This window comes from Physeter macrocephalus, chromosome 4 (assembly GCF_002837175.3).
Source record: "Physeter macrocephalus isolate SW-GA chromosome 4, ASM283717v5, whole genome shotgun sequence".
Classification (NCBI taxonomy): domain Eukaryota; kingdom Metazoa; phylum Chordata; class Mammalia; order Artiodactyla; family Physeteridae; genus Physeter; species Physeter macrocephalus.
Window position 1 is genome coordinate 128,181,654 of NC_041217.1, and position 26,804 is coordinate 128,208,457.

The 26,804-nt window shown below is 34.0% G+C and overlaps 1 protein-coding gene across 1 annotated transcript in view; it reads right to left on the minus strand.

Moving 5' to 3' along the window:
- Positions 1-26,804, minus strand: part of LEPR (leptin receptor) — a 70,393-nt gene that overhangs the window by 19,202 nt on the left and 24,387 nt on the right. Inside the window, exons 6-16 of the mRNA XM_007120412.4 lie at positions 23,063-23,353; positions 22,786-22,903; positions 20,082-20,281; positions 17,737-17,885; positions 16,547-16,706; positions 16,347-16,429; positions 13,302-13,518; positions 12,299-12,481; positions 10,787-10,882; positions 9,296-9,398; positions 8,276-8,351 (exon numbers count right to left, since the gene is read on the minus strand). Coding sequence (XP_007120474.3) covers positions 8,276-8,351; positions 9,296-9,398; positions 10,787-10,882; positions 12,299-12,481; positions 13,302-13,518; positions 16,347-16,429; positions 16,547-16,706; positions 17,737-17,885; positions 20,082-20,281; positions 22,786-22,903; positions 23,063-23,353 — 1,676 coding nt within the window. The remainder of the gene's footprint in view (positions 1-8,275; positions 8,352-9,295; positions 9,399-10,786; positions 10,883-12,298; positions 12,482-13,301; positions 13,519-16,346; positions 16,430-16,546; positions 16,707-17,736; positions 17,886-20,081; positions 20,282-22,785; positions 22,904-23,062; positions 23,354-26,804) is intronic.

Sequence of the window (26,804 nt, forward strand, 5' to 3'; positions counted from 1 at the left end):
CACAATGTTCATTGCAGCTCTATTCACAATAGCCAGGACATGGAAGCAACCTAAGTGTCCATCAACATATGAATGGATAAAGAAGATGTGGCACATACATACAATGGAATATTACTCAGCCATAAAAAGAAACAAAATTGAGTTATTTGTATTGAAGTGGATGGACCTAGAGTCTGTCATATACAGTGAAGTAAGTCAGAAAGAGAAAAACAAATACCGTATGCTAACACATATATATGGAATGTAAAAAAAAAAAAAAAGGTTCTGAAGAACCTACGGGCAGGACAGGAATAAAGACGCAGATGTAGAAAATGGACTTGAGGACACAGGAAGGGTGAAGGATAAGCTGGGATGAAGTCAGAGATTGGCATGGACTTATATACACTACGAAATGTAAAATAGACAGCTAGTGGGAGGCAGCCGCATGGCACAGAAGATCAGCTTGGTGCTTTGTGACTGCCTGGAGGGGTGGGATAGGGAGCGTTGAGGGGAGCCGCAGGAAGGGGGAGATATGGGGATGTGTGTGTATGTATAGCTGATTCACTTTGTTGTAAGGCAGAAACTAGAACACCATTTTAAAGCAATTATACTCCAATAAAGATGTTAAATAAATAAATACAATACAAAAAGGAAATTATCTGGGGAGGAATCTAGCAGCTGTGAGGTACTGGTGTCTACGACCATATCTCTCCTCATCTAGCTAGAGCCCTGTCTACCCATTTAGGCCAACAATCCCTGCTTATGTGCATTATGCTCTCCCAGTCAGCCTGTCTATTATTTTATTCTTAAACATGAAAGAAAACAAAGGGTTTCTAGATATATGGGGAAATTGTGAGATTAAAAAAATAAAGCCAAGATAAATAGGAGGAGAACATAGATAAATAGGAGAGAATTCAGGGAATAGAAGAAAAAAGAATTTCTAAAACAAACAATGATCCCCTAAATTGGTATTTCTAGTAAGACTTAAGAAAATATTGCATGCATAAAACCAGAACAGAATACAATGAAAATGAATACTTGGAAATTTACAAATATAAATGGCAAATAAATGTTTAATAGAAGCACTGAAAAAACAGGGTACGGCAAGGTCTCAAACGTAAAACAAAAGGACAAAGAAACAGAACATATTAGAGAAGTGCTAAGAAATATAGAAGATCTATGCAGAGGGTTCAGCATCCATCTAATACAGATTCTAGGAAGAGATCCAAAAAAATAAGAGGAGAGGAAGTTATCAAAGAAATAATATAATTGCTTAGAGTTGACAGGAGACATAGAATCAAAAGTGTCTTCAAATGAGGACAAAGTTACATGAAAAAGAACCTCCCTAAATAGATTTAGACCTATCTCTAAAATTTTAGAACATCAATAATGGGGAGGATATTTTAAAAGTCAGAAATCTGCAAGTAACCAGTGAGGAGTAAATATCAGAATGGCATCTGACTTCTCAGAAGTGATACTGATGCTAGATGATAAGGCAGGAATTGTCTCAAAGTTTTATTGGAAAGGCTCGTCGACCTGGAAATTGATATTCCACCAAAATATCAAGCGAGGAAGGCACAATAAAAAGAATTTCAGGCATGCACAGACTCCGACTTACACAATATTTCCTGGCAGGTCATATAAGGAATTAGTTAATCAATAAGGAGGAAGGGAAAAATATCTAGAAAACAGTATCCATTAGAAACCAGTTAAGGGAAAATTCAGAGTGATGGCTTGCAGCAATTTTAGAAAAGGCCTAATCCAAATTGCAGTAAGAGGATAAAGGGTTTTCTGGACAGGGTGCACTGGGAACAGGTCTCAGTGAAGAAGCTTATATAATAGCAGCACACAGAAGGTTAAAAAAAATTTTTTTTAAGAAGCAATTAGAAACTCCAGAAAAAGCAAAACAAACACAAAACAAAACATAAAAACTAAAAATGAAGCCAAGTAAAATTTGGCACAATTTAAATCAACAGGGTGAAATGTTTCTAAAATTTTTTTGAAAAACATTCTCCTGTGACACTGGAACCACCAAAAAGTGTGGTAATATAATCACATATTACTTGCTTCTGCAAGGAACAATATTTACGTACTCATAACAATGCAAATGCAGTTTATTGGGGTTTTTATTTTTTTAAATGAACCCATAGACAAATTATAGCACAGAACATATTATCAACCCTGACTTAAGTAAAAGTGTAAAGTTACAGTTGACAGAGATTGGGAAGTGGAGGGAGAAATGAAGGGAAGGGTAAGAGCGCTAATGTCTTTATTTTATTAAAAAGAAAAAATGGGGGAAGGGGAGCTCCAAGAAACAGTCTCTATTTCGTTGAACAAGAAATGGAGTTTAAGAAGATTCTTCTGAGGTTGCAGAGTGATTACTGAAGGAATTGAAAAAAGTGACAAACTATATATGGTAGGAGCATGGGGAAAGAAGGGGAGAAAAAGTATGTGTATAAGTAAATCCTCATTATAGCCAGAAATCAGTAAATAATGTCTACATTTCATAATGCCATAAGCATATTATTTTTAGAAATATAAAGGTGACCTGCCAGAAAAATTAAAAGCAAACCAGTTTAAAGTAATGGCACTTGGGAAGCAAGACTAAAGGTAGAGAAGGGTGCAGAAGAGACTATACTGTCCAATAAATGTTTTTCCATACTATTTCACTATCAAACCATGCACACTAGGCATACCGTAATGCAAAATGATTTTTTTAAATAATGGGACATATCAAGGCATATATTCCCAGAGAACAAAGAGACATATACAACCATGTGTCCTGTAGCATTGTTTGTAATAAATAGAAAAGAGTTTTCTATCCATCAGCAGGGGAATGGATATATGAATCATGGTATATATTCATAGGATGAAATATTATGGATCAAATGATTAAACTAAATGAAATATATCAACATGAAGATATCTTAAAAAGAATGCTGAGAAAATAATAATTTTTGAATGATATGGGAGATGTATTAACATTAACAATAACCAAATGTATTATTGTTCATTGGTCATGGATACATACATGCAGGTGTAAGAAAAAAGGTGTTGTATAAAAGCACGAACTAGACAAATGCATACTATATTCTTGAAAGTGGATGCCCTAGGAAGGGAAGGAGAGAGCAAAACTAGTAAGGGCAACAATCAGGACAAACTTTATCTATAATTTTTTTAATAAAAATATATGAGGCAAATATGAGAAAATTTTAAGATATTGTGTTAGTACACAGACGCTTTTATATTACTCCATTTTATGTACTTATATTGTCTTAAAATAATGTTAAAGGGTAAAAGGAAATGGAACATACAAAGGAAAGAAAATCAAGGGGAAATTATATGAGAGAATTTTCATCACATATGGTATCACCCTATACTGATGTTGTTTTAAACAAATGTGGGTTTTTGGGGAAATGCCTCAAAATACTGGCTTTTTTCATCTTTGATTTGAATACTTACAGGTTTAGTATGGATTTTGATTTACTATTAAGGGAAGAAGAATGATAGTTTAAAAAGTGGAAGAAATTAATTAATTTTAGTGGACATTTTAGAAATCAGGTTTATTGTCAAGAAATTACAGGTATAGATAAAAATCAATGTTCAAAAAGATCTGAATTTGAAGAACAAATTAAGGGAAATAGTTTATACAAAAATTATTACCTCCTTTGAAACAATACTGTATTTGTTTTTAAAAACAATGGGATCCCATTGTCCATTTGCTTTGCAATGTGTTGTGAGTTTTTTGTTTGTTTCCTTTTGTTTTAGAATTGGAAATCTCAAATTTTGCTTATCCATTTCATCATTTGATGGATATTTGGGTTGCTTCCATGTTTTGACCATTATGAACACTGTTGCTATGAACATTCATATACAAGCTTCTGTGTAGATATATGACTTCATTTCTATTGGATATATACCTAGCAGTGGATTGTTGGGTCATATGGTAATTCTACGTTTAACTGTTGGAGAATTGTCAGACTATTTTCCAAAAGCGCTGCACCATTTTCACATTCGCATCAGCAGTGTAGGAGAGTTCCAATTCCTCCACATTCTCACCAACACTTACTATCTGTCGTTTTTATTATAGCCATCCTAGCTAGTGTAAAGTGCTATCTTGCGTTTTTGGTTTGCATTCCCCTAATCGCTAATGATGTTGAGCATATATATATTCATTTGTGCTTATGGCTATTGGTACATCTTCTTTGCAGAAATGTCTATTCAGATCCTTTGCCAATTTTTTTGCGTGTTAATATGCGTAACATAAAATTTACCATTTCAACTATTTTTAAGTGTACAATTTAGGGGCATTAAGTACATTAAGCAATACATTGTTAATATGGAATTGATGGCTAGGGTATCAATGTGAGTCCAATGGACCTGAGTTTAACCAAGATTTTCACACCTACAGGCTGGATGATCAAGACAAGCTACCGAACCACTCTGTGCCTCAGTTTTGTCATCAGAAAATATAGGGCTATTAGGTCTACGAGAGAATTAAATAAAATAGTATGAATATGAAAGTATGGAGCAGATAGTAAATTTGTCTTGTCCTCTTTAGAAATATAATGTGAATTATACTATATTATTTTCCCCTAAAAAAATATTTTAGTTATTTAGGAGATTAAAGTAGAAGATGACATTTTAAGAAGTTATTGAATTTTAGAAGATTAGATTTTTATCATTAGTAAAACCTTTGAAATTATATTCTTCTTTACTCTTCAAATATTCCTGATATATTCCCAAAACTGATTTATTCCTAATTGTGTACCTGTTAAACCCTAGTAATAAATTAAGCATCTTGAGGGCTAGTTATGCTTAGAGTATCTTAACAAGATTATGAAGTCTAACACTGGCAAAAGTAACAAAAAAAAAATCAGTCTTACAAATGAGGACATTCACACCTACTGTACTTAAAAAATTCTTCACACTTCCTCAGTTTACCAAAACCTGGGGAAATGTGATGATATTTCCATCTATTGTATATGTCTGCCAGATGATCTGCTGTGGCATTACACTCCTCCTCAGGGAGCTCAGCGGGGTAGCGCATAGGCTAAAAACTGTCACTGACTGAACCTACATCCACCAAGTGGTTCCTTTGTGTCGGGCATTTTCTGGAAAAGGGAAAAGCCATTTGGTGCAGGTTCGAACTGCATCTTGCTCATTTCCCTGCCCTGGTAAACTCTTAGAAACCATTTTTCTGGTGGTTCATAGAGGAGATTTCAGAGCTTAACATATTGAAGACAGAGTGTTTTAGCTTCTCTGAAGGAGACAGTAAGATTGTAATAATGCAGTAATAATGCAGTTATTATAACAGTAATAATGCAGTTATTCCCTGCATTTATATGTACTGACATGGTGAAGCTTTTAAATTTTTATTTAGATAGGTATTTAGATTTTTTAGACAAAACTCCTCTCACATTAAAAGAAGACAAAAACCCAATATTTAAGAAAAATAATCTCCTCCTTACTCTTTGTCTTTTAATCTCCCTGCTTTCAGCTTGCAAATGTGCTAAGGTACTTCCTACCACAGGGCTTTGTATTCACCAGCGGACTTGCTGGGCTCTACTCTCCACCACAAATCCTAGTTAACGACTGCTCATCTTCCAGATCTCAGCTCACCCCCCGTCCCACACATGGCACTCAGCACACTGGGCCCCTTTCCTTCACAACACGTAGTTTATCATTATTAGTGTCTGTAATATTATCATAATATATATTACATATAACATATATAATGTATATTATTTGTTATTTCAGTTATAAATTGATTAATGCTTATCTTCCCCATAGACTGCACACTCCAAGAGTTCCTGTTTTCTGACCATTTTAACCCTAAGGCCTAGCATAGTGACTGGCATAGGATAACTATTCAATAAATACCCCTTGAATGAATGGATGGAATGAATTAATGAATTTTAAAATAAATAAACCATTTTAGAGAGAGAAAAGAAAAGTTCTTTCTATTCTGCTTTTAATCAAGTCACTCCTCTATGACCTCACTGTCTTACTGCCTAGATGGTAAGGAGAATCTCTTACAAATTGTTTTCCCAGAGCCTAGCGACATCCTAGACTTACATGTAAATACTTATTCTCATTTTGTGCTTGCTGAATGAATGAATGAATGAATGACAAACAAATACATATGGCTGAAATATCACTATCACTACAATAAACGTCACTGTAAGAATTCATAACGGAAGAGAAAGAAGAGGAATAAATACTTTACTAATTGAGAAAACCATCAGCTCTGCTTTAATGAAAGGAGACTCCGTGGCTTACAGTGAGTAAGGGCATAGCTGAGAAGTGTATGGGTGTGGGGCTCGTTAGATTCAGGCTAAGTGAAGTTTCTATAATGAGAATGACCATATGTAAAACTACAATGCTACCATGTCTGAAGATACGGCACTGTCTCTTCCGCTGAAAGATTACAATTTAAATGTCTGCATTATTTTGCCCACATTATTACATATCTGTTCATTCATTCATTCATTGGTAAACTGTAGAGCAGTGTTTTCTAACCGCAAATCATATCCATTAGTATGTGAATGAATGTAGAGGGTTGTAACCAGTATTTTTGAAATGAAACAGAATTTTGAAAACAGAGGGTGCTGCAAATAGTAAAACTGTTTTGAGCATCTTTTGTTTCAGTTTTGCATATTATCTACATCTACTCATTTACTAGGTTGCAAGGTAAAGCATTTTTCTCACTGTGGGTCATAGTCAAAAAAAAAAAAAAAAAATCGAAAGCCAGAGAGAACACTTACTAATAGAACAGGCTCCAAAGTCAGACAAATTAGAAAACTAAGCCAGACTCTAAAACAAGTTACCTAACCATTATAAGCTTTAGGTTTTTTCCTCTATAAAATGGAGATTATAATACTTATCCCACAGGGTAACTGAAAGAATAACATAAAACATGTAAATATGTAAAATAATGATAACTAATATTTGTTGAGACAATACTATGTTAGAAGTACTATCTTCTTTAGTCCCCTAAACAACCCAATGAGGTAAGTTCTATTAAACCTCATTTTACAGGAGAGGAAACAGAGATACAGAGAATTGAAGTAAAAATCTTAATGAGTGTAAGAATATGTATCTCAGTGATTTGCATATAAATGGACATTATTATACGATATCAGCAACTCATTAATAAATCCTGACTTTAGTACTTTGCATTTAGCAGGAGGAGCTCAACAATAGCTGTGATTGGTAAAACACAGCCCTTGAACTCGGAACACTCTTCACAATAAAAAATAAAATGCTCCAGGAACTTAAAGGGGGCAGAAATTCTTCTGAACTACATTTGTTCACAAAAGGCTTGGGGAAAGAAGAGCTTAGAGCAAGGTCTTCATTGATGTGGAAGGGTCTGTAGAGGTGAGGAGAATAGTATAGGCGTGACTAAGGCCCACGGACAGAAAAAATGAAATCTGTAGGTTGATAATAGATTGTAGAGAGAAGTCATTGAGTACTTGATCTTGTAACTAAAAGAAAACCACTGAAGACTTGTAACAGTGACTAATGATGACACAATTATTGAGACTGCATAATAACCTCCATATGATTATTGTTCAAAACAGCGTGAAGATATTTTGCCATGAAAATTGAATTCTATTTTCCCAATTTTATGGGTGGAAAACCAACCTTGCTTCAAGGGAAATTATGGGAATTAATGATACATTTGTTAAACTCTAGAGTTTTCTGAGAAATTCTATTATAAAGTGCAAATTATTTTATTAGAGTTGACTAATTGTTTCATAAAGTAGCTTGAAAGGAACTATCTTCATAAATGTAAGTTTTATTACGATAATTGCATTTTTCAGATTGCATTATTTGTGGAAAGGATTATTTATATAGTTTTTAATTGATTTAAGTAATTATGGAGATAATTACAAGGGTTAAAAAATATTGATTCCAGCCTTTTCCTAAGGACAATCAATTTATACTAAAAAAGTATATACAAATATTTGTTCTCCACCAGATTTGACTCTAATCTTCTAATATTTATTTTATTATATACTGTGACACAGAAGAAAGATATGTATTTGTTAACTCAGATGATAAACTACCTATTGATTTTTTTTTGTCCTGGTTTCAAATCCCTGCATCTTGCTATTCTTGAAAACAAATAACAGATTAAATAGACTCATATTAAGATGAATTGAATAAAATAAGATTCAAACCTTATCCTTAAAATGTTTTAAATCTTAAAAATGTTTGAAGCTCTAGAAGGCATATAGCATCTAAAATGCGATCTTATATATTCTGGGGTTTAAAAAACTGAAAAAGGGACCTTCTGAAAATTAAGTCCTTGTGCCCAGGAACAATTCTTGGGGTTTGGAACATCTTCCCAAAACATCTTTTTCATCCTACGAAAGATAAACAAGGCATTAGAAGTAAAGAAAAACATTCACATTGAAAATGTTAACAGTTAATAAATGTACATACTAGAAATTTATCTACCAGACTGGTTATGCCTCAGTAGGATCAGATTCACTTTCACATGCTCTACCATGAAGATCTCCACCAACTTCCTGTCTAGACCAAAGTTAATGATCACTATAATAAACATAGCCAACTCTTATTGAAAACTGTTTGCCAGGCACTGTGCTAAATGCTTTGCACAGGTTTTTCTCAGAGAAAATTAAATATTAAATATGGCCATCAATTGAGTTTCAGAAACAATTCTACTGGATATGGCCCAATCAGCTCACTTGACTGAAAGGTAAATTCAGATTGTAAAATCACTTTTTCCTCTTCACTGCTAGAAGACAAAATTTTCTGTAGAGATTTGGCATGTGTGAAATAACCTCAATGGTCCGGATCTCTCAGCACAGAGTAATGGGGCACCCAAAGAACCATCCAAGAAATTCAAGGCCATTTGCCAAACCAAACAGAATGGAGCCACTCAATGCTGACGTTTAAAAAGCAGAATGCCTACTGACCATAAGTGAACTGACGGCTTCAGATAAATCTTCACCACTAAAAGTTCTCAACCTAGATTGTACAACTCTGAAAGCCATTCTTCTCACCTCTAAGAACATACTACCTAGAATTTCCTATTATAAGTTTGTTATTTCATGAATGTATATACAGTAAAAAAAAAAAAAAAAAACAAAAAACTAATTTCTTCCCTGAGGCTTATGTGTACTAGCAAAACGGAGTGTGGCTTCCTGAAATCAGGTTTTTTCTTTTTATGCCATCTCATTGCCATCAAACACATATAAAGATATTTAGAACACTTCAGTGTTTCTGAGTTGGATTTAAAATCAAGGTTTAAATATGTTCAAGATTTTAACACCAAGTACAATACCTTTGGTGTGATATTAACAATGTTCCAAGCAATAAGACGGAAGAGGAAATAATTATTGGCACAATTACATATAGACCTGCATCATGCTGGTGTTTTTCATCATCTGAAAAAGAAAAAATTCACACAACTCTGAAGCTTGAGGAAATAACATCTTTCTGAATCAGAAATTATAATAGACATTTTTTCTGATTTCAACATAAATCTGAATGACCTTTAAAGATATAAAAATCAGAAAGAGGAAGATAAAAGTATAGCTTTGATCACATTAATAAAATTATTATTTTGGTCAGAATTATGCTTCTTGTAATTTAGCAAAACATTTTTTCAAAAGTATTTATTTGCCAGCTCTCTCCATCTGGTCACTTTTAGGTTATATGAGTCCATGTGTCAATAAAAGTTGTTATGATGACTCTTTGTTTCAGCATCTGCTTTTAGAGAAGGCAACCTACAACACCCATCAACCTCTATCTTGCTCACTCCAGACACATTGACCTCCTTACTGTTTCTTGAACCACAAAGCATGCTCACTCTTCAGGGCCTTTGCACTTGCTATCCCCTTGCTTAAATGCTCTTCCCCTTTGTTCTTGCGGGACTTTACCCAAATATCACCTTCACAGAGAAAAAGACCATTTTGGGCCATCCTTACTAAAGCACCACATTTTAACTCTATCCCTTCATTTTACTTTTATTTTGCTTCATGCACTTATTTCTATCTGACATTATATTATACATGATTTGTTTATTGTCTGTCATTCTTATTAGAGTACTGGAGTTTAAGCTCCATTTACGACACAGACATGTTCACTGTTCAATCCCCAGTGCTTAGAACAGTGTTCAGTGTATATTTGTTGAACAATACATGAATGAAGCTTTATAATTATTTTAATTCTAAAACCAGGCGAAATGTTTCTCTCTTGAAACTTGATTATTGGGTTGCTTGGATTTGAAGACAATCTGAAAAGTAATAGCAAAATCAAAATGTTCCCACTTCAAGTACAGTAAGATGAATCAGAAATGTAAGACACCCTGTGAACTTTTTTCTATAATTATTCCTACAGTTTTATTTTTAGAAAAAGATTTCCTTTACAAGATGATTAAAATGTAAAGACTCATAAATATGAGTCAAAACATATTGTTTGGGGTAGGTGTATTTATATTAATTGTACAGAAAATTAATATTTTTCCAATTAATCTTTATGATGATGTATTTTATTGTATAGCTGGATACTTCCCTTTATTTTGTTTCCATCAACTTTTAGACTGAAATTTTTACTTACCAATACAAGAATACAATACCACGCCTGATTATTCTTCTTACCACCACCATGGAACCATGTACCCTTACTGCAGTCACCCATGAGGCATCTACATAAGACTCTGGGCTATTCCATGATTCCATCAGAAAGAAAATAATCAGATGGCAGCATTACTGCTAGCTAAGGAGGAAACCACACATCTGTGTAAAAAGAAACTAAAAGTAAACATTTTTACCTTGGGTGAAACTATCAATTATCTTCGGTTTCCCCACTCCCTCCATAAATATTGGGTAAAGACTGAACTGATACTTCTCAATGGGGATAAAATGATCTGAAGAGAAAAAATATTTTAAAGAGTCATTCCCACTGAATTAATATAAATGAGTGAAATCTATGTAAAAAAAAATGTTAAGTGACTCTTAGATTTCCATGGATGTAAAACTGATGACTAATGGGTTGAAACTGATGGATTAAAAACTGATGATTGTTACCTATGGATTGAAACTGATAATTAGGGAGTTTCAAAGACAATCTAAGCACTACCAATTCTACTGTAATGACAATAATTTCGCAAATAATGTTTTAAAATCTTACCCAAAGATAGAAGATTGCAATTTTTCAAAGGCATGTTCCAGTGATAGCCGGTTTGTTCAAGTTCAGGGTGTAGGAGTTGTTTTATTTCCCTTTCCAGGACAATACACTCTACCTCCTAAGACCAAAGCCAGCAATATTCCCTCTTCATAAGAATTTAGTTGACTTAGCCTCCCCATTCAAAGTAGCTGGGAGACTAAAGTCTCACGAAATCCCATGCAGAGAAGACGGGAGTGGGAATTACCTTATATATCCAGGTGTCTAGATCTATGGAGGATGATCATCTTCATAGCAAAGCTCAAAATGGATCTATCAGTGAGCTATCATTTTCACAAATGCTAATAAGATATAAATATTATTCCACAAGAGATAAATCTCTTTGAAGCACAGAGAGTAACCACCTAGACAACAGTATAGTAATGAAGTGGATTTAGTTCTCTATCAATAATTTGTTTCTATTTGCCTTGATGCTAAATTCTAGGGTCTTTGCAATGAAATAGAAGTATGTGCCTTTGGGATGATGTTGTAAATAAGAACATGGCAATCCTTAGCTTCCCTGCTTAAACCTTACTCAGACTTGGAGACTCTGTATTGTGCACTAATATTTAGCATTTTAATCACCTTGTGGGGTAACTGGTCTACTCTGGGAATATTATGCTGGCTTATGATCCTCAGACCTTCAGCCTGGCCCTCCCACTCATTGCTAGTGGCATCATAAGTTGGTACACAATCTGGGAAAACAATTTGTCAGTAGATATCAAAAGCCATTAAAATGGTTTTAAAAAAAGGTTAAGCTGGAAGCAACATAAATGTTCTCAAATAAATAAATGGTTTATGTAGATTCTGGAATAAAATGCTATACAATCATTTAAAAAAGTTATAAGGATTGTGAACAAAATAGAAACATGCTTATGATATATCAAAGGAACAAATCATATGAAAAGTGGTAGATGATGTGGTTACAACTACATAAAATATTTAAATGGAAAAGGATCAAATGAAATAGAATTAAATGTAATAGGATGACAATTTAGGCAGCAAGATCTATCATCTATATTTTTGAAGTTTTCATTAACTGACTATGTTATTTGAATTGATTATCTGTAGCGCCATACTAATCCATAGGAGAAACTTAATTAAAGTACAGAAAGCTTACCGTGGACATAATACTTCTTAACAGAGGAAGGGATTCTAAGCCATTTAATTTCATTGTCTTCATGAAGAATTTTCCACTCAAGAATAAAATACATCAGATTGTAATCACTGGGTGATAGCATCCAGGAAAGAATTACACAACTGCTGTTTAAAGGATAAGCACTGAGTGACTGCACGATATTTACTGTGAGGAAAAGAAGGAAATTTATTTTTAAATTCAAAATTAATGAAAATCTCCTAATTGCCTTTAGGAACATATAACCTACTGAAAAGGGGAGAAGGAAGAGAAAGCAGACATTTATACAAATAAATAAAGCAGACATTTACACATGGCAATTATTTTTGTATCACAAGAATCATATAAGCAGAGAGGTGTGGGAATATATGCTATGAGGAGAAATAAGATTCTACCTAAAATCCAAAAAAGAGATTTTTGGATATGGTCAAAAGGTGTTCTCTACTGTAACACTGTACAAGCCTATTAATCATTCTAATTCCCTCCAAATCTTCTCTCCCGATGAGGGAGTCGTGCTTTCAAAGCACAAATCTGATCATTTTAACACCCTCTCCACAGAGTCCCACTTAAAAGCCTCCAGACTTCTGCATGTTAGAACAAAATTCCTATCATGCCTACAATTCCCTGAGGGCCATGCCTCAGAGCCTCTGTCGGCCTTTCAGGACTTTTTTTGCACCAGCGCCAACCCGGTCTTCCTTCATGTCCTCTCATGGACCACAGGACTTTTGGTCAGATTTTTCCTCTCGCGGGAGCGCTTCCCCCGACCTTCTGGGGACGTTTAATTCCTCTACTGTATCCTCAAGAAAGCTTCTCTGACTCTCAATACCAGGTTAGGCTCCTATTTTCTTTTCTTTTATAAAACTATACTCCTTTCCTGGGAACACTCGTCTCAGTTTGTAAATAGGCATTAACTTGCATGATTATTTGATTAATGTCTGTCTCATCTATTGGACTCTGTGAATGCAAAGTGAGGTGTACCTTTTCTTACCTTTGCTCATGGGCCATGAGAATGTTAAATTAAAATTTGCAGAAGAAGCACCAATTGAATTGACGGCCAGAACGGTAACAGAGTGTGCTTGCTCTGTCCAAAGGAAAGTGAATTTAGTGTGATTTCCTACATCTTCTGACCATGTTCCATTGCGGGAAGTATGATGTTTCACCACGTATCTTCTCACACTGCACAATGAGTCATTTTTCATCAGGGGCTGCGGTAAACATAAAAATTGATTAGCTCAAGGGCTACAGTGCTTTTCATACTGACTGAGCTCACGGAACTCCTATTAAACATTTCCCATTGGTAAGCAGGGGTCAGGCCAGAGCAAGCACTGCTGAATTCAAGGCTGAGGTATGGGGCTCTGACCACAGTCTCCCTGAAGCCGTCTGGGTGGCTATGGAGCATGGGAAACTTATCTCCCTCCTTTTGGTTTTTCTTTTTTTAAGACTCAAAAGACTAAATCATTTGAAGATAATGAAGTATGGATACAAATAGGACACTTTTCTACCTGGAAGTTTCACTCTAATTCTAGAGAAAAGAAAGACTGAAAGAGAGTTGAGAGTTTCTTCATCTAAAAAGCAAAAAGGGAATAACCCTCTGTTTTCATAAAGCAACAACTAGAGAGAGTTTGAAAAGATATTAATCATCACTTCTATTAATCCTGGTAAGACTGGTCACTCATTTTTTTTCTTCCCTTGATATGCTGCCCCTTCCAGTAACAGAGGCTATCAGGACAGTGTACATGGAACCCCAGAATTTGTGCCTTTAGTTTAGAAAAACTCATACCAGCTCACTGATGGTTCAGTGTAAAATATATAATTAGTCCAATTGTATTCATCCATTCTACAGAATATAACAATATGTCCCACTTCCCCCATCACCTGCACCTGCTTCAGGTAAGATTTAAGTGCTACCAATCCCTTGTAAACCCTTAGAAAGCTTAACTCTATACAACAGACTAGAACAGTGCTTCTCAATTTTTGTCATTGAGATTCTTCTAAGTCAGAAATTAAGAAACATAAATACAAACAAACATAAATATGTCTCTGCAGGGCGTGGAAGAACCTGGGTAGGTGGTAAGTAAGATTTTAGCAGCCACTGCAAGAAATAAATGTCTGAAAAATCATATAAATTTTGCATTTTGTTTTTTTAAAAAATCTATGTCAGTTTTCATATACAAATATTTACTTTCATAACCATCAAGTAAAATTGATGATAAAGTCCTTACTTTCTAGTCCTACAAGCTGCTCTAGGCTCATCTTGTGTTATTTCCTGCCCCAGCCCTATAACCAAGCATTTTTTCATAGAGCCCTAGTTCCTTTTATTGAAGAATAGTATTAGAAACAAATCTGCGAATGCTCCTTACTACCAGAATATTGATTTCTCAGCTTACAGATCAAGGAAATACATCTGTGTATACTACATCTGTATACACACATATCTATGAAAATTTCTAAATGAATCCATCTGTATCCATATTAAGCTAAACATGAGTTCATACTGATGTCTCCAACCCTAATCCATTACCACATGGATCATTCTAATCTTCTCCTTGCTTGTCTGTAACCAATTCAACACTGAGAAACCTGGGTCCTTCCTATCATCCATCATCCAGTGCTTAATTGTTCAATTCCAGTTTGCATATCTAATGATACAAGAATTGTTAACCCATACCTCGTGAGAGAAATGACTTTATCAACTAGAACACAGTGGTTATGTACAGTTTCTTTTGCCTTTAGTCTTAAGAATCTACTCATTAACAAGGTTACCTAGGCCTGAACCTTTTTCTCCCAACTCCTTCAGTAAGACTGTTCCATACACTTGTAATACACTTAGTTTCTCTTATTGCAGTCTGGATTCCATCCTGGGATTCTCCAACCTCCTAACGATTTATCTTTAATTTGTATACACTAAGGATTTTTCTTTGTGCTACAAGGTTTTATGAGTTTTGGCAAATGCATAATGCTATGTACTCACCAGGACAATATTATACAGAATAGTTTCACCAGCATAAAAAATCCCCTGTTCTTCACCCATTCAAACCTTTCCCCATCAACCAAACCCCTGGAAACCATTGATCTTTTTGCCATCTCTATAGTTATGCCTTTTCTTGAATGTCCTATAAATGGAATCATAATGTAGCCCTTTAGGCAGCCTTCTAGCACTTAAAAACATTCATTTAAGAGTAATCCATATCTTTTTGTGGCTTTATAGCAGTTTCTTTTTATTGCTGAATAATATTCCATTGTATGAAAGTACCAAAGTTTTTTGTAAGAAGCTACCAAATTATATTCCAAAGTGGCTGTACCATTTTCCATTCCCACCAGCAAAGAATAAAAGTTCCTGTTGCTTTGCATGCTAGCCAGCAATTTATTGTCAGTTTTTTTGGATTTTAACCATTCTAATAAGTGTGTAGTGGTATCTCATTGTTGTTCTAATACGTACTTCCCTAATGACAAATGATGTTTGCTATGGACTGTATGTTTGTGTCTCCCTAAAATTCGGACCAAAAAAAATACATTCACTTGGGATAGAAATCAATTCATTTGGGGGAGAGAATGCTTTGAAAATTTCTAAGCTGTATACTCATTGTTTTTGGAAATATCCGTTGTGTATTTGCCATCATACAAAAAGAATAATCTAAATGCCCTTGAGATATGTAGGGAAGGCCATGTTTATCTGTTTAGAATTAAATACAAATGGAATTTTTGGACTTGAAGGAACACTAGATATCATCTAGTCCAATCTTATGTTGACACAGATGAGGAAACTGAGGCTGAAGGGTCTAAGTGACTTTGTCAAAATAGCACTGATTATCTATACTATGTTAAGCCAAGAATAGAATTAAAGTCTCCAAACTCCAGGCCAGTGCTCCCTCCATTCTACATATTGGCTCTCTGTAATCACTTCTCCAAATTGAAATAAATGGGATTGCAGAGACTAAAAATGATAGAATTATTGTTAGTCTTTTTTACAGTGAAGCAAATCTTTCAAGAGTACAGAAGCAAAATTTAAGAATAACATAAAAATCAGGAATACCTTCCAAAGCAAAGTGACATTTCTCTCTTTTTTAGTGTTGTCTTCATTAATTATTCTCCAAAATTCAGGTCCTCTGATAGGAACTGCAAAATAACAAGGTGCCCAAGTTGTACATGTGTTCTTGGAAGGATTACTTTTCAGTCACATTGGAAGCACATACTTATGTATTTTTAAGACACGTTCACAAAATCTTTGCAAACCTTTTATATCCGTGACAATTGTGTAGGCTGGAGTACTCCAATTACTCCAATATCCCAGTCCATCTAGCCTCTTACAGCGCACCTGGGCAGCATAGACTGCACACAGGTCTGGCACCGGGAAACTAGCAGATTTTAATTTTGCATCATACACCTCTAATACCTGTAAAATAAGTCAAACTATTAGATTGATCATTACTAACACATATGTAGCTAAAGGGCCCTGAAGTGCATTTTATTTTAAACCCTAAGACTATTCCAAAATTAAGACAGAACTGACTTTGTGTTTTCTGGCTTTATAAATACTCTTATTAGGTTTGAATCATGAGCTCCTTCAGGTTAAGGATTGCCTTAGTCATCTTGTTATTTCCATCTCATGACAAGATTTGGACTGGCCCACTTGCAACCTCACTTCCCAATCACTCTTTTACCCTATTACTAATCTCTGTCCACTAATCCTCTATACACAAACACTTTTAAGAATTCTAACCTCGTGGTTAGATAGGGCCTGGCTGTAGAGAATAGCTGATATTCAGTCTCCTCAATAAGCAAGTAAACTGTCACATTTATTACAGCTGAACTCATTGTGATCTAATTCTATTCTAGGGTTCCTGCTATTTCTAGGTCTTTGCAGGCTGCCATCAGAAAACTGACACAGGAAGGCATCATATGCACACTTGCCACTATGGGTGTTATTCTGGTTATTTGATAAAAGCAGCTTCTTCCAAAATGTGTCCCATTGAACATGTGTGTACTAAAGAACATTGTTAAAGGGAAAAAGATTCCTTGGTAAAATGAGTTTGAGAAACATAGGATGAAATAAAGTCACAAATGTTTCTTAAATTCAGGACTTCTCTAAACCTTTAATATGTAATATACCATGATTCTACATTAGGGACATATGGTGATTCAGGGTTTCTTAAACTTTTATTAAGCCATGTGATCTTTCTTCAGGAAACATTGTATGGGGTCAATGTACTATAAAACACATTTTGGGAAATGATAAATAGCAGGAAAATTCATTTCTTAAAAGGGTTAGAATTAGATCAATCTATTTAATAAAAAGAGCTATGGAAGACAGGAGGATGTACTTTTATGCCGATAAAATTAACCTTATGCAATAAAATTCTTAAACAGTTATAAGAAATAATATTTAGTGAGGCAAGCTGAAGAAATTTCCAGGTAAAAGGTACCTTCCATTGTACTTCTTTTCCACTTAAACCATAGCGAATCTGGAACTGAAGATTATTCTCTGGAAAGACTGGCTTCTCCCAAGATATTTTCAATAATCCAATTTTTACAGTAATTTCTGCTTTCACACTAGATGGAGGCAGTGGTTTCACTAGAAAATTTTTTTAAAGTATTATATAACAGTAATTTAAACAGTAACAATATTTTTAAAATGTTATTATGATGTTATAATCTTCTATATCTTCTATTTATAAAGTAACATCTCTTTCTCAAAACCTTCTCCTTCATTATCTCATTTGATCCCCTACAACTTTATGTAATACATAAGAAAGGGATTATCTCTATTTTGAAAATAGAGAGGTTGATTGAAAAAAGATCAATGCATCATCCATGTCACTCTGCACGTTAATTGTAAGACCCGATTAGAAACGGAACCATTGGCTCTGCATGCAAAAGATACCATACTGATCACATGAGGAATATCAATAGCAAACTCTGTTCTACATAGAGCTTTAATTAAAAGCAAAAAACTATACATTGCATTCATTTCCACATGTGTGAGTTTCAAAATCTTCTACTGTCTGTTGTTAGGTATTTCTAGGTCAAGGTCAGAGGAAGTCTTGCAGAGTAAAGCCTTGGTTCTCTACAATCTGAGGAAAATAAGCTTTTTAAAGGGTAGAAATAGAGGCAAAGATGAACAGAACAGCAAGGGCTTTAAAAAATAATAAAAGGCAACATGCAAACTCAACGTATTTGGGAACTAACATCTCACAGCTCAAGCACAACAGTGTGAACCTCTGAAGCTACAGACTTCATCAACAATACTTCTTTAGACTGTTGATGACCAAAACACCTGAACTTTTTATTTACTATACAGTATCTCATGCTTATTCAATTCCTCATATGCCAAGAAGACGTTCTTCACCAACCAGTAAGACGACATATATTTCATCTCTTGAAAAGATAATTCCTCTTCAGGAAAGGAAGTATGAGCATTCAAGAGACCCAAACACATTAAAGCTGTGATTGCACTTGATGGAATCATATGGCTATCACATGTATATATTCCATGAATATCTAGTTTATAGAAAGAATGCTTTGAAGTACAATGGTTTATGTGATCCCCACAATACCCACATTAGAGAGGTATAAGGAGCTTTCCACATTCTATAGGTGATAAAATAGTCACGGAGCACTTAAGTGACTAGCCCAAGTTTACAAAGCTAGTAATAAGTGGAGCTGGCATTTGGATTCCAAAGTTGAATTTTCACATTGTATTCTAGTACTCAGTAGGCAATATAAGCGCTATTTAAATGCCTTATGTTAGTACTGAAAAGAATAACATCAAAAATTGTTCAGCTATCGAACTGAATCCATGTTGCAGTTGTCATATAATACATGTGAGGGTATATCTATGCATGTCTGTAGGGTAGGGAGGTAGGAGAGTTCCTTGCTATCTTAGGATATTTAGTACCAGAGAAGTACTGCTTACAGTAAACTCACTTAAAATGGAACCAAACTAAATAGGAAGGGGTGGTGAGAGGGCAGATCAATTAACTGGGACTTCATACTGAAAACAATTGTTTAATTATGACAACTTTATGCTATATTTAACAAAATATAGGTTTGAATTCAGATGTGTACTAATTATTTGAAAGTACAATTGATCAAATATTAATTTTTGGTACAATTCCCCAACAAAATATTATTTAGCATCAAAAGATACTCTTCTACATTTGCTGCAAAATCATAAATGGATCATTTCCCAAAGATTTCACAGTGACACTTAGAGTAATATATCAAAATCTCCAAGGGGTCTCTTATTCCTTTGAAATCAAAATATCCTTTTCAAAGAACGTTTAAAACATTATAATGGATGTCATCATCCTTGTCTATTTTCTCTATATTTCATTTGAGTTATTTTGAATCCTTCTGCTTCCTACCCAGCCTTACAAATTAAAGCCTTGAGCTATGACTACTCAGATTACAAAAACCATCAGAATATCCAAATTAAACTTTTAGATTAAAAGCATCAAATGTTTTCATAAGTACATTGGGAAAAAAACATAAAATAGTGCATTACTTAGAATAAAATTACTACTAAATTTATACCCAGTGATCAATATAATTCATCAAATTATATGCTGAAAATCTTCCTATTATTGATTTAAAATAAAGCCAAAAGTGTAAAACCTTCTAAAGCTAATTGTCTTTTCAATTCCACTGTAAGTAGGAAAAAAAAATTTTTTTAATCTAGTGTAATCAGAAAATTCAACAGTTATCCTGAATCAACCTGAATCCAAATATGCTAATAAAAATGAAGACATACATATAGTTTTTGACATACCCACGGAATCAGGAATGACACATGTTGGTGGAGAGTCCAGTGAACCCAAGGAGTGATTCATTCTAATCCACATTGTATAGCCAGATAATAGAAAGATTGGCTGAAATAGGCATTCATAAAAACCATCTCTCTGCAAGTGGCAATCTTTGGGTTCAGATATGGGATGAATAGATGGAACATCAGAACAGTAAAGGCTGCTCCTTAAAAGATACAAAAACAATCAATAAATATACAACACTGATGAAAGCAATAAGATAATTTGAGAATTCTGCTTTGTTGTTTAAAATAGACAGTTTTTGCTCCATCTAAAAGTAGTTGTTCTTATTAGAAAGGCATTTTTGAATTCTCAGCTATATCACAATCTTTCCATGAAAATAGAAAATAACCCTTCTTAAATATTTCACTAGACAGTAAGTGGGTATGCAAATGAAATAAATGACAATGTTCTAACAAGGAGGTAGGGATCCAATTGGAGATAGAACTTACAACACTTTGGAAGCTACGCTAATATTATGCTGAAGTGATCGAATTTTTAAAATAAAGATCACAAGCGGTAATGGGGAATTCCTGAGATGGAAAGGAAGATAAATTCCTTGCACTTTAAATTCCACAAAACAAATTGAAAACATAATGATAGTAAATTGTAGCTTAATTGACATTGTCCTAATCTTTTCCAGTTCAAAGCAATATAATTAAAATAATATCAATTATTGACTTCTATATGGATCATATAGTCAGGTATATCACTTATTTTCTCAGAGAAGAAAATTAAGAAAATTTTTTTTATCACTACATCCCAATCAACACTCCACCTCAGAGAATACAAAGCATTTCTCCTCTTCTTTGCAATAGCCCTTCTGCCATTATTTGCTTTAAATATGGTATTTAAGTGGCTAAAGTAGCAGTTACTGTTTCCATAAGAATGGGAGTAAGGAGGTTGCAAGAAAATGAAAAATCTATATTTTTCTGTCTCTCATTTTCCAATTTTTGTGACACCTTTTTCTTCCTATTTCCTCAAAATTACAACTGTTTGTGTGTGTGTGTGTGTGTGTGTGTGTGTGTGTGTGTGTGAATCAGTGTGGTGGGGGTTAAATGAGAAAGAGGAATGAAGAGTCATCTGTGCATAAAAAATAAGAACCATGACCTTGTACAGAAGCACAGTAATAGTCCACTTGGAATCCAAAGGTTAGCATCATTATCGTCACGACAGATTTAACCATTTATTGAATGTTTACCAGCAGAAATCATATCACTTAATTATAATTAAATAAAATGTCATTAATTTTCACAGAAACCCTGCAAGCCCTATTATTCACTCCATTTTACAGACAAGGAAATTGAGACCTTAGAGAGGTTAAAAGAACTTGAACACGTATATTCAGCTAGTTTCATGGTTCTTCTATAAATATTAGGAAGATAAATGAGTCCAAATGCTTATGGAATAGTTGCCCACAAACACCATTTTTAATGTGAAAATGCCATGGAAAGAAAGTAAAGACAGATTACAAAAGTAAAATGGTATGCCATGAATAGTCTATAGATTTTAAAGTTCTCGTATCAGGTAAGATGAAGACAGCTATTATTCCCATGTGAGAAACAAAGAAATTGCCTCATTTTTTCTAATATTACTTAAGAATAGACTGGTAGCATTAGGAATAGGAATCAGAACACAGTATTTGAGGAAATGGATTTGTTTTTCAAGCAGAAATTTTAGATTTTAAGAATAAATGAGCACAAGCTATACAAATTGAAAGTCCCAGTACAAACTGAGACAGGGTGTTTAATAGTACACACGCTTGAAAACTACTAAAGAATGTTATAAAAATTGTCCTAATCAAGAATGTCATTATTTTAGATAAAGGTCTTTGTAGAGAGAAGAATACTATAGGAAGACGATGTGTAAAATATTTTCAAATCAGAGAACAGTAAAAAAAAAAAAAAGCCACGCAAATTACTCTTTACTAGAATTGTTTAATCCTTATTAAATAAACAAAGTTATGGTTACCAAAGGGGAAAGGGCGGGGAGGGAGGGATAATTTAGGAGTTTGGGATTAACAGATACACAGTATTATATATAAAACAGATAAACAACAAGGATTTACTATATAGCACAGAGAATTATATTCAGTATCTTATAATAACCTATAATGAAAAGAATCTGAAAAAGAATAGATACATATATATATATAACTGAATCACTTTGCTGTACACCTGAAACTAACACAACATTGCAAATCAACTATACTTCAATTAAAAAATAATAATAATCTTACCTATTTCTAAAGACCATTCATATTATCTCTTACAATATCTGTACCACTACCTCCAACTTTTTTCTAAAACATTAATCTTCAGCAAATGATACAAGGCTTCTATAATCCTTGATATTCTCCTCTAGCCAATTCTCCAAGTCAAATTAAAATGTATAGACATTAATTTTTTGGATTTCATTTATTAACTACAATGCAATTGTGCAGAATTAACTGATCATCAGAAAAAAATAATCTGAAGCAAAAACAAATTACAATCTTTTTGTGTGTGAATTTTTTCAAGAATCACCAATCACTAAAAATTTCCTAATTAAGAATATTCTACCTTCCTCTTTCGGGAATAAATCTGCAAGACTACTGCTATGGTGATATTTTACAAGAGATGTTCATCTCACCATATCCACAGAAAAATAAAACAGCAAAAATATACATACCTATGATACATCAACTGCAAAGTGCTTCCCACAAGTGATTGGATTGCACTGGGTGACCATCTGCAAGTCATTTTAGTTAAGTACCCATCAGTTTCACATGATATATTGATATTGACATCTATTTAAAACACATTAAAATATTACTATAAAGCAAAAACACCAAAACATTTTTAATGAAAATAAAATTTCCTTAACATCTTCAATGGGACTCTAAGATAGAGTCCATAATAAAAATGTATCTCATGGAATAAAATGAAGAAAATCCCAGGGTTCTTACCAATCACATATAACTCAGCATAGCGATGGTGGCACTCATGCTCATTGCAGCAGTACACTGCGTCATAGGTGAACTTTCCTCGGGGTTTGGTTGCATTCAAATTAGGTAAAGTAACTTTGCTAACATGGTCACCCACAACATCATACTGGCTTTGGGGAATTTTCTCAGCTAAATTCATCCACCAAACAATCTTTTTTGAGGCAACTATCTTGTTTTCATTTGTATAGATGCAGTGAAAAGAAACGTTAGACCCAACAGCTGTCAGAATTTTAGGTGGAAAGTATATGACATCTGCAATGGGGAAAAAAAGGTAGGATGTTAGATGAAGACAGAAAACATCACGTAAGCAATTGATACCATGTAAAATAGATTCACAAGGCATTCAGGATCATACTGCCCAAAATAAAATGAGTGTGCTGAGAGACTGCAGAACTGTAGCTGCCTGTTCATGTACAGTTAGTAAGTGTCCGAAGCATTCCCATTCCCAAGTGACTTGAGCCTCCATAAATGTCCTCAGTATTTTCTAAACACAGAGACTTATGCATTATAAAATGTTTTAGAGAGTAATTGTCACCTGCTAAATGATAGGCAGAAAATTAATGAAAATGAAATGTAGTCTAATTCCACAGTGGTATGTCTTCCATCAGACTCTGCTTTCAGAATCAGTGAACCTTAGCGCAAGTTCTTAAGTCAAATCCCTACAAAACAAAATCCTGAAGAATAAATGGTGATAGCCACTGTCTCGTTTGGATACATGAAAATTTCAAGCAAGCAGGTAGAGAAATAAGCTTTAAATAAGAAAACTTGTTAGGAAATGTAAAATCAATGATGCACCAGTAAGCAAAGCAGGCAAAACTGTAAATACTGTTCTGTAGTATCATTTTAAGTTATTTAGTGCCAGTACCCTGTGGTTGAGGACAAGGGGAATCAGTATTTTTCTAAAATATTATTTTTAATGCCTATACACTATTCCATACTACTCTTTCAGTCTCCTATCGTTGGAAACATAGTTTGTCTCTATGTTTTATTAAAAACAATAAAAATAAATGAATGTTTACATAGGACGAAATTATTTCTGCCATAGTGTATTACAAAAACAGGGTATTTCAGTTGTACAATTTAAGGTAAGCTCTTTTCTGCTGACAGAATATGAATATCTGTTTTCATACATATTTGGATTACCCTCAAAACAAGTCCAAAAAAACCTTGATTAGTTTTTATTATTTTTCTCTTTTCAGTAATAGCATGCTAAACTCCAATGCCTTTTTATAATCCATATAAGATATTTGCATCTTGTATGTCTACAGTCAAGCATAAAAAGGAAAATATTTATTTATTGTACAATAAGGAAACAATAATGATTTTCTTCTCATGACCAAGTATCAATACCTTTACAGGATCTACATTAATAAATTTTATTAAAAAAGGAAATTCTATTGATAAATATTAGTGAATTACTCAAAAGAACATAACTCATGGATCAAAACATTTTAGATAAGTTATTTAAAAATGTGTTATCATAGCTCCAGAAAATAGCTTTTTTTTAAAATTCTTGGAGCAGATTACCTTTCTTTAAGGAAAAAATATTTTCTTTAACCTGGTATAAGAGCTGCACAGGAAGTGTAGAAATTATCTAATATCTGTTTCTCCTCTTCTTTCACAGCAACAAGAATGCAGTTAATAAAGTTACTACAAGAATTCAGCAATTCTAAAGCTGTTTTTAGTATGTAAATTGCAATATTCTTGTACTTTATAAGTTCTGGGAAGGTCCTGAGTTTTCCTCTAAAAGCACAAGATCTCCCAACAGCTATAGAGAAAGAACCTATCCAATTCATTTTAAAAGAATCCATAAGATGCGACTTCCCTGGCAGTCCAGTGGTTAAGACTCCACGCTTCCAATGCAGGGGGTGCAGGTTCCATCCCTGGTTGGGGAACTAAGGTCCCACATGGCGGGTGGCCAAAAAAACAAACTAATTTTTTTTTTAAAAAGAGATAAGACCTACAGAATTAGAAAATAAAGGGATTCATACCCCGTTTAAAAATAAATAAAAGAATCCATAAGAATTCCTTGACGAGGAATAGTCAATGCTTCATTAACTGTGCACTTGGTAGGTTCACCTTTAATATATTAACGAATAAAAAGTAGTAGTTACAAAGGTACTGAGAATTAGCATTCTGTCTGCATTAATACATCAAGTAACCTCTGTTTTTTTTTTTTTTTTTTAAAAACAAACCCAAAGTGTTTGGAAATGATAAGGTGGGTGTGCTAATTCATTCTAAACAAATTAACACCTCAATCTTACAGAATGTTTCTGTTTGGTGGATGCCGTTACAGAACCTATCAGTGAACAATGGAGGTGAATCTAATAATATTAGGTAACTAGGCTTAAGGGAGAAGGATTCAAATCCCTTCACACAAGAACAGGAAGTCCCCGAGTTTGGAGACATACTTTGCTGTTGCACACCCTTCAGCGAATAAACCTCAAGTGTGGTCAGCACTGTGAAGTGCAGACATTGCAGCCAACGTAACTCAGCAAACCTAAACCTAAAAAACCTAAGCAGCACTAAAACCTCATTTACCAGGAATCATAAAGGAAATGAGGTGTTCCACTAAAATGCTCTACGTAATTAAGCTTACTGCTTACTAGCTTTGAGAATCAATTTTTAGTGCCACCAGAAATCTTGCATAATTATACATTTATGCACTTAATTGTTTTACTAGTGATTACAAACATGAACTTTGGAATTAGGCTACTTTCTAACTGCATTAACTTTTACAAGTTATTTAATCCTATCTAACTCTCAATTTCTTTGTCTATGAAAAAGGAATAACAGTACCTATCTCACAGGGTTGTTGAAAGGATAAAATGATAGTATGTGCAAAGCACTTAGAACAGTGCCTAAACACAGGAGGCACCCTATAATTGTCAATATTATTATTATTATTCAATAAGGAATTATCAATCTACTTCTACCTTTTATTTGTGATTCAATATGCATTACATCATTACAGTAGACAATACTGTGATAGAGAAATGTGCTTGGAAGATACTAAAAGTGTATAAGCTTTTCTCCCCACTCTTGGTGTCCTAGTCTACTTTCTATTTGGCAAGCTTCTGTCTTTCCCTTAATAATCGCATGGTACCACTTAGTGGCATAGGAGCTATCCAAGTTTGTTAAATCAGTAAGCTTAACTTTACACTTATTGCTAAATCAACAAATTCCGCCCTTTGGAGCAGCCGTTTGCTCACTGTCTGGATTTATTTCTCACTTACTTTTAGGTTTTTCTGTTTGGGATGTCTACAGTCACTAGAGGGACACACCTGTGTTGAATAAGTAAAAGGCTAGCTGTTAATGGTAATATTGCTGGATATTGCACAAGCAAATAAATTGGCAAAGCTTCTTTTCAACAAAATATACCTTTATTACCTTCGTGTACTCAAAACACTAAATATTTGCCTATGGAAGGGCATATACATGTGTATGTATGTGCTTTATAACATATATTAATAAATCTGATTATATTACATATGAAAGCATAAAAACATGATACAAAATATTAAGAAACCAAGCAAATTTAATCCTACAGATATTGACATGAACTAGGAAAGTAATAGAAGTACAAAAGGGCTTTGCATAAAGCAAAATAGAACTAAAAATATGTCCATCCAAAGGTCTAAGAACCTAAGTTGAACAATCCAAAACAAAATCTTATATAAGTGTAGCACAAGTAGCTATTATA